We start from the raw sequence: 15734 nt of genomic DNA, 5'->3' as shown, positions 1-15734 counted from the left end.
TGCATCCAAAAAAAACACCACCACCACCACTGTTCTGCACCAAATGAGAGATGGTACCAAAGAATAATAATAATAAGTAAGAATACAACCTATTGCCATTACTAGTTCAGGTAGATCCAGCCGTGTTCAAATCAGATCGCAGCATTGAAATTTTTATCAAAATCATGAAAAATTAAAAGTACACCGATCACGCAGGATAGAATTTCATAGCATAAGGCTTTGAACTAAGAAAAATGTTACTCAAAATCATTTACGACATCCTATGCATGAAGTAATAACTACTTTAAGTACTTATACTTACTCACCTTTGTGGTATGAATGCTTGCACTGAGAGCATCACAAAAAAAAACACCACTACCACCACCGCCTCTCTTGCTAACCTTATACGAGAATGTTTCCTTCCTTCCATACTATGCATCCAAAAAAAAAAAAAAAAACACCCCATTCTGCACCACTTCAGAGATGGTACCAAGGAATAATAATAATAAAAAACGACAAATAAACAGCAAACGGATGAACCTGGTGTCTAATATTTTGCAAACCTGCATGCACAAAAGGGACGTATGGAATTGAACAAACGATTCACAATTCAGAAAGCAACGTTCTATGTGAAAGCAAACCTGCAAAAATGAGCCCCTCCCCCAAGTGAATCAGTCCTCAGAGCATTTCTGAGCATTATTTAGTAAGCACAGGAGGCACACTTGCGGGATGGTGCGCTGCCTCATCGAAACATGCTCCCTGTGGATTCGCTTCAAGTCCGAAAGCTATTCAGCCGACAGGTTGCTTTTTTTTTTTTTTTTATCAGCATGCAGTTTTGTGAAAAGATAAAGGTTTCTCCATAGAAAAATGGTGGCTTAGTGGGCATGAAGCGCCCATCATCTGTCTAGAGCTACGTATGTGGCGGTACCGTAAGGAGACAGTTATCCTAGCTAGTTAAACAACGTCGACACCTCGTGAGAATGTAAATGAAATGCAGAGTGTGTGATACACTCTCAGGGTTGGGTTGAATACTCTAAATTGGATTGGCTATGTAGATCTTTCTGAATATGTTCAGCAGTACTGTATCTTCCATAACAGTGCATTAAAAGGGAGCTTATTTAGAATGTACAATAAAAAGACGGCTGGAAAACAACGGTAAAGGCGATACAGATAACATTTATTTTCGACTTTGTTAGTGGGATTGCATGGTTCAGAAAGTAGTGAGGTCACAAAAGAGGGAGAATACAGACTAATACAAATGTGAAAACCAACACCAAGTGCAACAGAGAGAAAATGCAAAATACAGTAACGATTCTGACAAAATAATAGTAATAACGGTTAGAATTTACAGCAATGCAATTTTGAGGTTGAATTCGGCGAAGCAAATCGTCACATAACTGCTCGCATGAGGGAGGAGTTGCGGGATATCCGAGCAAAATGATATTCATTGTGTAAAAGATTGTTAATTTCAAAAACCTTCTACCACTTACCGCTGCTATCTAGCAATTGCATTGTGAATTGAAAATAAACAGCTATTTGTGGTGTTTCATTTAAAAAGAAATGTTGCTACTTTTATTATTCATGGTTATAATTCTGTGCAGAACGGTCTTTGCTCTTTGGGCTGAATGTATAGTAAAATTCAAAATATGCCATATCTGTCAGTGCTGTGGATAAAACTGGCCAATGATCATTAAAAACCACTCGAAGCATAAATCATTTTGAAATGCATTCGTTGTACTGTATCTGTGAAGCATTTGATAAACCAGCCCTGAAAACCACTAATGGGTTTCATGGTGTAATTGTTTTTACAATTAGGTCAACATTAAGAACAGATACTGCTTAGGGAGTCAAATAAGCAGCAAGAAATGCAGGTCTAGGTCCGACAGGATGGACGGTGAACTGGACTGACCATGTGACTCCAGGTGTTTGTATTTCCTATCTTGATGCCAAATTCTGGGGTTCATTACTGTTATTGATTGATCAGCTGGGATAGATATTCGAGGGCTTATTGTGCATTTGGGGCATATTGCTGTTTGGACTGGAAACCATGAAGTTGAAAGTCTTCCTTTGAGGAAGCAATACTGGAAAGAGGAAGTCATAGCGGCAGTATGTGTTGTCTGATCTTGTGCCAACAGCTGGGGTTAAAAAAAGAAACAGCTTTTTTTTTTTTTTCCTCCCCCTCCTCCATTGCTGCCTCAAAGTAAAGTAAAGCGAATTTGTTTGGTTTGAATTGTCCAGTGGATTGATTTATGCTTTAAAACACACTTGTTTTTGAGGATCTTTATGCGAATTTAAGCAAGCGGGAGCCGTTCATCTAAGAAGACCACAGAGGATTGAGGTTCTCAGTTTCACCGTCTGTGATGTGAGACTTCTGCATCTATTGTGAACAGCGCTGAATAAGTGACTTATTTATTTTTTCATAGAGTCTTGGCCACATATACAAACAGTTGGAATACTTGGGTGATTTAGGAAATTTTTTTAGCTATTACACTCATTCTATAAAGCATGGGCTATTATTCATTAGCTTACATGCGGATAATGGGTGTCTCATACACTTGACCATTTTTACTGTGTGGAGTGAAAAAATGCATAACCTTACCTTTTAGAGTAAGGTAGTGCTTGCCTGATCTTTTGAGATTCACTATATAAAGTTTGTGGATGCCTAATCATCATCTCATTCCACATGTAGGTCCCCTTTTCTGTTATAATAACCTCCATTCTTCTGAGAAGGCTTTCCACTGGATTTTGGAGCGTGGCTGTGGGGATTTGTGTTCATTCAGCTGCTAGAGTGTTAGTGAGTGTTAGGTGAGGAGGTCCGAGGTGCAGTCGGTGTTCCAGTTCATCCCAAAGGTGTCCAGTGGGGTTGAGGTCAGGGCTCTGTGCAGGACACACGAGTTCATCCACACCAACGTTCTCAACCCATGTCTTCATGAAGCTCGCTTGGTGTCATGCTGGAACAGGTTTCCCGTCGTACTTCCAACGAATGGAAATTGTAATGCTCCAGCATACAAAGACATCCTAAAAAATTGTGTGCTTCCAACTTTGTGGCAACAGATTTGAGAAAAAACACACAAGTATGATTTCCCGGTGCCCACAAACTTTTGCCCATATAGTGTATGTATGGAGATGTATCGACATTAGTATTCTGTAGTTGGGATGTGGTTCTGGCATGGTCTGCTTTCTGGAAGTCTTCCTCTTACTGTCAAGTCATGAACATGAGCATGTATGTAGATTTGGCAGGCTTCCATAACTCACCACAGAAAGGTTTAGCATGGCTCAAGCCGTGGCACATGGTAATGGTTTACGCGTGTTTTGAAATATTATCTGCTGGATCGATGTACATTCTGGGCCTCCCTGCTCACAGTGCTTTCCCAAACTCTTGGAACCATATGAGGGCCAGAGAGACCTTGCGTGAAGCACTGCCAAGCATGATCAGAGACTTTCACTCCACTTAGACCTTCAGGCTTCACCTCACTCTACAATATTTCTCAGAACTGGATATACGTCCATTGATTCCAAGATTTCAAATGAGGGATAAGAACTCACTAACCACTTTGCAGAATGGCCGAGGCGTTTCAGTAATTGCTTTGATAGGTCGAGACCAACAGAGGAAAGGTCTCACGTGCCCGACTGAGCATGCTCCTGTGCAGATGAACACATTTCTGATTCGCAGAGTAGTCTCGTCTTGGTCTATGAATGATATAATTTCGCAAGCATTTTACCCCACCCACATGCTGGACCATATCCAGGCCTCTTTGGTTTGGGTCGTGACTTTGATTTGTGTTTGCTTCCTCCAGGAGCCCCCCTTCCCCCCTCCCCTCTCGCCTCTCTGAAAGATTATTAATTTGTTCCTGATTATGCTCCCCAGCAGAGCCATAAAATCTCGAGCTTAGAAAAATGTAGAAATCATACCACCCATTATTCTTTTTTTTCTTTTTTCTTTCCCCTCCTCATTTCTTAAACTCCAAACGTTTTCCATAAGCATCTTCCATTTCTTGAAAACTACTTGCACTTTCTCTATATCACTCAATCATGGCCTGTTTGCGCAGAACATATCTGTCCAGTAAAATCACAGATCAGGCATGAAATGCTGAGTAAAATGGATCTCGCGGGGTGCCTTTGCGGTGCCTCTCTAGAGGTAAACTCCTGTCTGTTACACAGTATCACTCTTCCCTTTTCCCATTTGCACACTGCAGTGACAGGAAAGGTATGGTCAGCTGTTTTCCTCTTCAGAGATGATAAAGCTGACCTAATAATTTTGCTGCTGACTTTCGGAACGGAAAAGGTTCTACTGGTGACTGAAGGATCAGTATTGCTTACAGTACAGATCTCGTCCCCACTGGCTTCATAGATAAACTTCGAAGTTTCAATACAAGCTCAGCAGAAAGGCGAAACGTCTGAGCCGTCTTCCCAGAAATCTCTCTTAACTGAGTGAAGTTTTGAAATTGTCTCCTGGCTGAACAAAATGGAGGCCAGTGGAATAAGAGGAACCAAAGACTCACGTATTGAAACATTTCCAGAAAGTAAAGTTTCCTGTTTCCATCATATAAAGAAAGTATTTAAAGGATCTCTGGCCAAAATGTAACCATTAATACATAGTTCATTGAGTGAGCCAGTTTTGTCGAGAAACCTGGCCAAGAACTTGCTGCTTTCACAGATTGATGCAGTTCTTACATGGCAGATGGCCAACCACAGACCTTTTCTTGTAGCCTGTCGCCAGACACGCACCATTAACTGCTTCAAAACAAAACTCTTAAACTTTTAAAGATGGGATTACGTGAACTTTTTTCAACTTCTTGCGCTGAAAAGCTCGGGATACAGAAGTGCGTAGAGGCGCGCATGTGACAACCTACGAAATTCAAATCGTGTGGCCAGAAAAGTATATAAAGGAAATGGCTCATGCAGACTTTTAAGACCTCCTAATTGTGCATCTCCGAGGTGGAAGTCAGTTTTGAAGGACTACAACCGCTTTTTGGGGTGGATATTTGCATCGGGGCTGTTTAATTCCCTTTTTCCTTTGCAAGCGTCCTCATTGGTTAATGCGAAAGGAAGTGAGAGATGAATGCCGTATTATATATTATGTATTTGCATTGTAATGTCCAAAGACATCACATAGCTGTGATGAATATAGGATTGAGAATTCTGCCTGAATCTGCTTTTAAGGTGAAAGGTGAGTCTGGGTGGAAAGAATACAAGCCCGATTTCCCCCTTCTCGCCTCGTTCCTTTCCCGTATGCTGCCTGCTTGAGTAATAACGTGGCTTACAGCTAACCACACACTGCACCGAGGGACCCTTTCTAGTCTTTCAAAGGTTGCTAGGCATGAACGTGCAGTTTGACAGGCTTTTAGAGAAGTAACCTGCAGGCAACAGAAGTAATCTCTCTCTCGCTCGTCTGCATGCTCCCTGTGTCGCTCCCTCCTCTCCCCTTCCTCGGTCTGTCTCTCTGTTTTTTTCATTTCCTGTCACATTGTTGTTTCTCCTTTCTCCATAATCCATCCTTTTGCTTCTGTGTGTGTGCATCTGTGGAAAGAGGTAAGCCTCCAGCTGGCTCACTGTTTGTTACACACAGATGTAAATAACTATTGTGGCTGCCTCTTTATAAGGGGGCCACAAAGTCATAAGGTCTCTTGTTACAGAGTCAGACTTTGGTGCTTGTTAGACTGTCCACTAGGCTTTCACTCTACATCTGATGGACGTAGAAGCAAGCTGAAAAGAGGTCACCCATAAGAAATCACATGTTCTCAAGGACAGCTTGGTCATCTACCAGTGGTAATGTTTTGTTGGACGAGTGGGTGGGCACTGAGGTTTGTTAGTCAGGCTGTTTGGGAGTTTAATGGTGTGTGTGTGTGTGTGTGTGTGTGTGTGTGTGTGTGTGTGTGTGTGTGAGAGTAGACGCACAAATGATGGGGGATGGGAGAGTGGTTTCTGCAAAAGAGTGCAGCGCTGGAGATCAAAGTGAACCAGCAGATAGGTTTATAAGGCAGCGCTTTGTTGCTCGATAGGCTGTCAGCTTCAGTACGTTCCATTTCAAAGCAAACGGGCCCGAGCGGCAGGTTTTGTGGTCAGACCTGCACTGTACGTGTGAACCCTATTCTACAGGTTTCAGATCAGTGGTGCAGAAGTTCTTTGAAGGCACGTCAATGGTCTTGTCCTCACCAATGCTTTGGGATTTTGGGAGGGAGTGCATTTTCAGGAATTCCTTCTTGCCCTTTTGCCTATTGTGAATAGCGTTCAGTGCCTTGCGAACGGGCACGTTTATACGACAAAGACAAAGCTGCTCAAGAACCTTTGTATCTACAAGGCACATGCTACAGTGCTTGTGTGGGTTTGTGTGTGGCCTACATAATTATCACCAGGGCTTTGTTGATTTGGATGGAATTCCTTACGTGCTTCATTGTTTTGATTCACGTGTATAGTGTTGATTGCTGAATTGTTTGGAGAAGGAATGCAGTGCCAGGATGAAGATGCTAAGAAGTTGCTTTGAACAATTTTTTCCCTTTTGATCATTCCAAGCTTGAGTGAAATTTTCTTTAAATTTCTGTTATTGTTCTGATTCTTATTTCATCCCTGACATTTTTTTTGTTAGTGTCGTTGAATTCTTTGCTTGAATTCAAAGCCAGATGTTCATATATAAAAAGTGTTTTAAAGGGATAGTTCACCCCGAAATGAAAATTCCGTCATCATTTACTCACCCTTGTGTCGTTCCAAACCTGTATGCATTTCTTTCTTCTGCGAAACACAAAAGAAGATATTTTGAAGAAAGTTGGCAACCAAACAGTTTTGGTGCCCATTGACTTGCATTGTATGGACCAAAAAAAAAAAAATAGTGAGACATTTCTCAAAATATCTTCTTTAATGTCCCACAGAAAAAAGTTTGTCATACACTTTTGGAACAATATGAAGATGTATAAATGATAACAGAATTCATTTTTTGGCCGAACTCTCCCTTTAAGTCTTAGTTCTTTGTTTATGATTTTCTGACATTATATAAGATGATTTCATGAACAAGTATACACTCAGAGCATGAATGTAAACTTTGTGTACACAACCTCAGGGATGGCTGTATTTGTGTGCCCTGTAAAGCCCCATCAGTATGGAGAGGATGACTGAGTGATCAGAGACTTGGTAAGGCTGGCAGTGAACCGAGGTTGTCATGGCATCTGAGAAGCTATCCCACATCACACAAAGACACACCATTAATTCTTCTTTGAGCACCCCTGCATATAAACAAGACATGGCCTACTTCCAAGCACACGTATATGAACATCAAAAACATACCCACCTTTTTGTTAAGTTATGTTTGGAGTCATGTGATGTATGATTTTAAAGTTATTGGGTCCAGTGTTGTTATGCCGTTTTATTGTCAAAGCTCGAGCCAGTTCCTGAAGTTTCAATAGGACACTTGTAGCATTGGAAGACAAACAAGTCATTCCTCCCAGGGTGGTTGCCAGGGGATAAGAGGAGGAGGGGTGGGAGCATGACTCCTCTAATTTGAGAGTGAACATGTGGCGCTGCTGCTGCTAGCTGTGCCATAAACCAGTGACGCGTCCCACCAGGAAGCCTCTCAGCACAGGTGCAATCTGCACTGCAGAATGTAGTGGAGAGAGAACAAAGCCTCTTATCGGCAAGCAGACTTTCACAGATAAGCAGAGGCTTGGAGCAGTACGTGCTATGACTGAAATAGCGCTTTTCAAGCTCCAGTAGCGATTAGGGGATGGACACAATGTCATAGTTTGAATGTCAAATCGTACTGTAGGTTTTGCATATCAGTTACGTTGATGCATTAGAAAAGCTCCTTCTAGAGCAAGAGTACTCAGCTAAAATTTGTACAAGTCCAACTACATAAAATTTCTTTCGTAGAGATAACCTGCTAACATGACCGAAGGGTGACCGCAACTACCTTTTCATGCTTGACCATTAATGATTACTTTATGGCTACAAGTAAGACAAATCAAAGCGGTTCATTGTGGCGTTTCACATCACCATTTTTGACTGGTGCAGAGATTCAGCTGAGAATATTACACTGGGAGAATCAGCACATGGTTCATTTGTCCATTTGTCTTTAAATGTTCTGGTTTTTTTTGGTCAGATTCAACACACCATGAGCATGTTTTGTAATCGTCTTGTATTACTTAAACCAAATCCTTCGGTCCCGTTCTGAGACTAGATCTAAATTTCACATCACGTCTGCTTAAACAAACTGAACTAAGGAAGCAACCAGACCGTTTGAAGTCCTCAAGCATCTGTTTAGGGAGGTCTCCAGCAGGCTTGCTCCTCACGCTGTCAGACAGGGTGTTACGTTTCTGGACAAATATTTATTAAACTATTAGTACTTATTTGCACTATTTCTCCCCTGTAGATATTGGTCACGGCTGCAAAGTCTCCATCCCCCACAGATGATCTGTACCTCGAGGACGAGGGGTCTGGAGGATACCCCGAAGATGACGACGATTTCAGCTCTGGGTCAGGCTCAGGTAAGATCTTACAATTCAAGAGAATGACACATTTTTCACCTTCAACAGTTGTTGTTTTCTTAGAATCCATTGCAAGACTTAGCTCTTGGCTGTCTGGACTGTTGTGCTTTTGTGTGATTGATTTGGTGCTCCTTTCAGGTGCTGGTGAGGAAAAGGAGGTGATGGTTACAGCAAACACACTATTCATAGCACCCAAAGCAAAGCCTACGCAGGACACCACCAAAGACTTCACACCCAGAGCGGAGACTTTCACAGCCCGGAACTGGGACCAAACAAGAGAACTGCCTAGACAGCCTGTCAGGACAGAGGTTGGTTTAAAGCCGGAGCATTTTTTTTTTTTTTTTGATAGAACGTTCATCTAATCAGCCAATCCTGTGGGAGAAGGGCAATGCCAAGAATCATGCAGATACAGGTCAAGGACTTGAGTTAGTATTCACATTAAACATCAGAATGAAGAATAAGTGTGATCACTGTTACTTTAACAGTGGCGTGTATGTTGTTACCAATAGGGCTGGTTTGAGGATTTCAGAAACTGCTGATCTCCTGGGATTTTCACACACAACAGTCGCTAGAGTTTACACAGAATGGTGCGAAACACAAAAGACATCCTGTGACTGGAGGGTCTGCAGGCTGAAACCCCTTGTTGATGAGAGAGATCAGTGGAGAATGACCAGACTGGTCTGAGCTGACAGGCAGTCTTTAGACTATGTAACTGGACAGTTGAAGCCTGGTTAAAGACCAGGTGATTTTTTTTTTTTTTTTCCCCTCCACTTATCTTCAACTGTTCAGTTTGGGTGAGTGTGTGCCCATGAAAGCTTCAGATTCCTGTTCTTGGCGGACAGGAGTGGAACTCAATGTGTCTTTTGCTGTTGTAGCCCATCCACCTCAAGGTTCAATGTTTTGTTCATGTTGAGATGCTTTTCTGCACAGCATGTTTGTAAAGAGTGATTATATGAGTTACTATATATTTCCTGGCAGCTGGAACCCATCTGGTCATTCTTCGCTGACCTCTCTTATCCTCCTGTGAGGTGTTTCCACTCACAGATCTCAGAACTTACTCAATGTTTTTTGTTTTTCGCTCCATTCTGTGTAAACTCTAGAGACAGGGGTGTGTGTGTGTGTGTGTGTGTGTGTGTGTGTGTGTGTGTGTGTGTGTGTTTGTGTGTGTGTGTGTGTGTGTGTGTGTGTGAGAGAAATTCCCAGGAGATGAGCAGTTCTAGTGCCAACATCCATGCCACAATCAAAGTCACAGCGAGCACACTTTTTCCCCATTCTGATGTTTGATATGAACATTAACTGAAGCTCTTGATATGCATGATTTTATTCATTGTTCTGCTGCCACATGATTGGCCTGTTAGATAACTGCACGAATATGCAGGTGTACAGGTGTTCCTAATAAAGTGGATGGTGAGTGTATATGGACCTACACTGCAAAGTAAAGGACGAAAGGTCATTTTATTGATTTTATTGAAGTGTTTCTAGCTAAAAACTATGCCTGTGCCATGCACAGCATGTGACAGAAATGGATTGAATGCATGTCTCTGTCTTGCTGAACTGTGTGCCATACGGAGTCCATATAAAAGGTCACATTAACACGGGAGTGTATTGGCAACAGTGTGCGTTGGTGCCTCTGCTGCACATCACACCTTTTGGAGGTATTAACCTATTGTAGGAAAATACCCTGGAATTGTACTAAAATGGAAAAAAACAAAACATTAGCCTGCTGGGCCGAATTAAACCAACCAGCGGGCTGCGTGTGAATTATTCATTCGAAAAATCATTACAAGAAGAATATATGCACTGAAGCTTTATTGAACTATTTATAAATGTCTATTGTGTTAGAATGTTATTCTTTATTTATAATTGGCCTGCTGAGACAAATATACATATCGGATGATATGTAACCAAATATTCGGTATACAGTATAAGTGCCCACTCAGCGTGGCTCAAGGTCCCGTTCCAGAACCTTCAAGCTAACCGTCCCTCAGTGGTGGAATGAACTTCCAACCTCAGTCCCGACCGCAGAACCTGTCACTGTTTTCAAAAAACAGCTAAAGACCCACCTCTTCCGTGAGCACGTGACTAACCCCTAACCTGCCAACCCCCATGTTATTTTAAATAAATAAATAAATAAAAATGCACTGGCTCTTACACCTCTACTCTGTGCACTTTGCTTCTCTAGAACTTAATTAATAAATCTTGTACTGTAGCACTACTTGTATTGTTCTCCGCTTGATATATCGCTTTGCCTGTATTTCCTCATTAGTAAGTCGCTTCGGATAAAAGCGTCCGCTAAAATGAATAAATGTAAATGTAAGTACATTTCTGTGATTCAGTGAAACCAGTCCATTGTGAATGCTTGCTTTGTGACTGCTGCCATTGTGTTGCATTCTAATGCCAGATCCTTTTCTCTCTTTTCAGCCCCCGGTTCTTGTCACGGAGGATTTGCGCAGAAATTCAGTCGCCGGCACCACCAGCTCTCCTTCTTCCCCCATAGTGCCCTACGAAGTGCACTCAGAAAACCTCTTCCAGAGGACAGAGGTTCTGGCAGGTATGTATGGTGGCCATTTTGGTTGCTCTTTATTTTGGGCTTCTGTGTTAAATCTTGCGTGATCCTTTGGTTTACTGTACACATTTTTAATGAAGACATTTACATTATGATGGCTCTTACGTTGTCTTGATTAACTAATGTTAATAGCTGAAAGTCAATAGCAGAAAGAAGGCAAATCCTTGTTTTGGGCTTTTTAGGTAATATTAGCACAAAAAGACTTGGTAGTTAGTAGTACTTAGAACTTAGGAGTTTCTACCTACACAAAAACGGTTTCAAAGTGTGACCTTAGTGTTGTAAAGTTCATCTGGGTGAAGAGCTGTTTTAAGATGAGTTTACCTATTCAAGCTAGCAAAAGTCTCTGGTACTGAAATCTACATTTAGAGCTCTACAAGGCCTGTACTTTAAGCTTACCTCACATTTACATGAGACGGTTGTAGTGAATGTAATTTTTGAACACTAGCAAAATACTTGTAGATCCTATTGTTATGTACTGTTTGTTTTCTCTGCCCGTTTCTTATTAAGCAATCTCTTCATCTCTAACATATGATCATAACATTTAAGATAATATACGTTTTGTTTTTCTGCATGTATTCTCCAAATTTCTAAGAAATGAGATATTTCACTTTATTGAAATCTGAAAGTTGTTTCTAAACAAGATATTTTACCACAAAATTTCATTTAACAATATTTAAATATATTCAACATACAATAAAATGCAAGTTTGCTAGCTGGCACTGTAAAGTTTAGCTTATTAAGCACATTGCATGTAACTAGGTAATGTCAGTCATATTTAATGCTAGTGTTTTGGACATTAGTTGTGATATAAGCTTTCCAGCTGCGCTCAAGATGTGTCAACATGTTTATACGTTCAGTCCGTACAGGATTTTGCATAATTTTTTTTTGTGATTGTTGCAGCCAAAATTGCAACTTGTTGAGTGTTTTTTTTTTTGGTTTTTTTTTGTGGAAAACTACTTGAATTGATGAAATTGCTAACTGTTGTTTTCCACGCTCTTTCATAGTGTTGTTTGTTGGTAAACGAGACCTTTTAGCTGTACTCATGTTCGACACACGTGAATCGACGAGGGCTTTGGCTTAATGCGTGTCGTGATGATATCACATGAGGTGTCTCGGCCCAAATCTGCTATAAATGCAGATTTGAAAAATTGCAAGCTCCTCCGGATATCGCGGAGTTAATTCATTGTGTTCATTTCTGTGATCGCAAAATTGGGGAATCAAGGAGGGATTATACATTGTAAAACCAGTTAGTGCAGTAGAACTGTCGCCTATTGTATACACTTATTACTTTACTCTCATGGAGCATATGTAGAACAGCTACAGTGCCCTCCACTAATATTGGCACCCTTGGTAAATATGAGCAAAGAAGGCTGTGAAAATTTGTCTTTATTGTTTAACCTTTTGCTCTTTTGTTCAAAAAATTCACAAAAATACTCTGCCAAGAGTGCCAATATCAGTGAAAGGCACTGTACATGTTACTTTTTGTCTTTGTTAGATGTCAATAGAACATGGTGCATTCATCCTGGATGATGATTGGCTGGTGGATAGATGACGTTTATGTGGTTAACTTATTTTCGAACAAAATACCAGCTTAGAACTTTGCAACTCCAACTGTTCAGTCTCTTCTATAATGCCTTTCCACTATCCCCAGCCCCAGAATCCAGACTAGAAAGGGAAAAAAGCGTACAGCACTGCCTTCAAATTACTGAACTATTTCATAAAGTTTACATCCAGAGGGGAAATATTAAAAGTGAGTTAACTCTGCTCTGTCTGGGTAATATGCTGCACCAGAGAGGTTTTGCTGTGTGGGTGGACAGACGGTTTCCTACATCTTGCCACCTTTCTTCTTTTGTTCTTTCCCCCTCAAAAGCAGCTGAAGAGCTCTTATGATTTAATTAGGCAATTAAGTGAGGCTTAACTGAGGAAGAGCATAGCCTGCTTTTTATGAACTTTAGAATTTAGAAAGCCAGAGCACCTACAGCATGTACAACTCGTAGGCAGATGATTGCCTCTGACATTAATGTTGGTGAGGACACGCACGGGGCTGTCTTTAACCTCTCGTTTAATCCTTACCTTGCAGCCGTCATCGCAGGCGGAGTTATTGGATTCCTCTTTGCCATCTTCCTCATCCTCCTTTTGGTGTACCGCATGAGGAAGAAGGACGAAGGCAGCTACGATCTTGGTGAGAGGAAAACCTCCGGAGCAGTGTATCAGAAGGCTCCTACCAAGGAGTTTTACGCATAGACTCCCTTTCCACAACTGTCTCGTAAGCTAAACTTCATCAGTGACGGCAACGACGGTCCCATATCGCTGACGACGACAAACACGTTCAAGTAAAGATCAAAACTAAGACAGCAACCGAGGAACACAAGTAACATAAAGAAAGCTTTCATGTAGAGTATTGTAATTCAGACCTTTCTTTCTTTTTTTTTAATAAAAAAAAAAACAAAAACAAGCAATTATGGTAAATCTCAGTGTATTTAAACTTATATTGTGTATTATTTGAAAAGGCTGAAAAGACAAAAAACAAAAAAACAAAAACACCACCATACAATCTGTAAAGGTGAGGAGTTTTCATCTGTCTTCTGTCAAAGGAGCTGTTTTTAGTCGCTGACTACTTTTTAATTCTAGCAGTATGTATTTGTAAAGAAAACAAAATTTAAGTGGAAACAATTTGAATAGAATTGTTCTGTATCAGGCCTGCTTTCTTTTTCAGCATTATTTTGTCCTAGCATGTGTAATGTTGATGTTAAAGGTGTATTTCATTAACTTATCTTTTTCCTCTGGTGTTTAAAAATGCCTTTCCTTGCTTTTCATGGAGCTGTTTTTGTCTCTGGATTGACCTTTATCCTTCAGTGTAAATGTTCACCCTGTTTTTTTTTTTACTTTTTTTTTTTTTCTCTCTCTCTTCTTTTTTTGTTTTTTCCTTCCATTTCTTCTTAGCCCTCATGCCCACATGATCAATTGTCGATTGATTGATATATATATATATATATATTTTTCCATTTTGGTGTAGCTCTAGCTTCATATGTAATATCGCTTGTGTTTCGGTCAGTAATTGGACATAAAGGTGGTAGGTGACAGGACATGTGTAGAGCAAAATCTACCCACATATAACTTTATTATTTACTTTAATTTCATCCCATTTGGTACGTGTAGATGCAGAGTTTGAGTAAAAAAAAAACCCTCATTTTTCCTCCTCGCGACACTGCATGGTAGTCAGACGCTCATTTCAATTTAGTTTATTATGACTTCCATCTGTAATGCCTGGATCCACTATGAATTTTCCTCGGAATCCATTCCAGTGGGAACCGGTTGTTTTTGGCACTGACATCAGTCGTATCTGTGTGTCTATATTAGTGATTAGAAGGAAGTGATGTTTCTGGTGTTTCAGAAAATCCTATTTAAACATGGTGCGTTTCTGCATATGCTGACGGTCTTTGGCTTGCGCTTAGGCTGAACGGTTGAGTCTGCTCCCCCTGATTTGTTTGTTCCTCTCTCTTGGGTGTGATGCCTTTGGCTTTTGACCCTGCTTAGCTGTCCTCCAGAGACACGGGTGGCTTTTTGCCAATGTTTTGATGCTTCTGATAATAGCGTGCATTTTTGCCTCAAGGGCAATCCACACGAAACAGTTTTGATCTAATCAGGTCCCTTTTGTGTTAGGAGCTATACTTAGAAGTGGAGAACTGCTCCTAATAACGATCTGGTGCTCATCTAAAATGATAATGAGTCCAGGAAGTTCCTTCTCAGTGTTTTTTTTTTTTTTTTTTTTCTTTTCTTTTCTCCCCCCTCTGGAAGTCTGTATGAGTTCGGCAGGTCACGAAGTCGTACTGAGAAGGAGAACAGGACGAAGAGGCCCCTGTTTCCGAACACGTCACACACTGCATACTGAACTCCACACGTTCATGAGTTTCGCTTCCTGTTGCCAACTGTTCATAGTGATAACCCCTCTGACATGATCCACCTTAGCTGGACATGAATACAGAAAGTTACTGCAAAAAAGAAATCAAGGATTCTTCTATTGTGGTATCATATTCCCTTGGCCAGCTTTGAGTTTTCACATTTTTATTGAGACTTTATTATTTTTAAAAAAAATTTTGTTATCCTTTAGACATTTTAAAGACGAGTCCAAATGCTTATTCGCATATAAAAAACTATATAGAATAAAATATATAAATGTATATTCACAAAATGTTTTAAACCTTCAAAGTGCCTATCATTTGGAAATGTGCTTGTGTGTGTATCGGCTGAAGGCAGTGTGTGTACATCAGAGTGGCCAGAGCAACTGGTAGCGTGTAAGCACAGCTGACTGTAATGGTAACCTTTTTTAGTCTTACAAAATGCAGACAGTATTGTAAGTTGAAACAACACTACTGAATAAACATTGTGGCCTAATGTTGATCATTTCCTGACTGTTTATTGAGGTGTTTCCTCAATCAGAGGAAATTATCTAGCTGCCTGGGAAAATCCTTCACAATGACTATGTTTACATGGACAGCAGTAATCTAATTATTGACCTTATTCTGAATAAGACAATATTGTGATTAAGGTGTTTACATTAGTTGCTTTTAGAATATTCCTTTCCTGTTCCTGTTTTACATGTTATAGAACATAGATCGATTAACGTCACACGTCATTACGTCCCCACGCCACACCGTCCGACGTTTCCTCCAGAATTTCACGTATCGACATACAGTTGGTCTTCGTTATAGTAC

General features: G+C 40.6%; 1 protein-coding gene across 1 annotated transcript in view; it reads left to right on the top strand.

Moving 5' to 3' along the window:
* Window positions 1–15414, top strand: part of sdc2 (syndecan 2) — a 43210-nt gene extending 27796 nt beyond the window's left edge. The window contains exons 2-5 of the mRNA XM_053612640.1: window positions 8339–8453; window positions 8592–8761; window positions 10875–11004; window positions 13100–15414. Of these exons, the coding sequence (XP_053468615.1) occupies window positions 8339–8453; window positions 8592–8761; window positions 10875–11004; window positions 13100–13263 (579 nt within the window). The 3' untranslated portion in view covers window positions 13264–15414. The remainder of the gene's footprint in view (window positions 1–8338; window positions 8454–8591; window positions 8762–10874; window positions 11005–13099) is intronic.
* Window positions 15415–15734: the final 320 nt, after the last annotated feature.

Source organism: Ictalurus furcatus, chromosome 24 (assembly GCF_023375685.1).
Source record: "Ictalurus furcatus strain D&B chromosome 24, Billie_1.0, whole genome shotgun sequence".
Taxonomy (NCBI): Eukaryota; Metazoa; Chordata; class Actinopteri; order Siluriformes; family Ictaluridae; genus Ictalurus; species Ictalurus furcatus.
The sequence above is the reverse complement of the archived record's forward strand: the minus strand, read 5'-3'. Positions and strand labels throughout refer to the sequence as shown.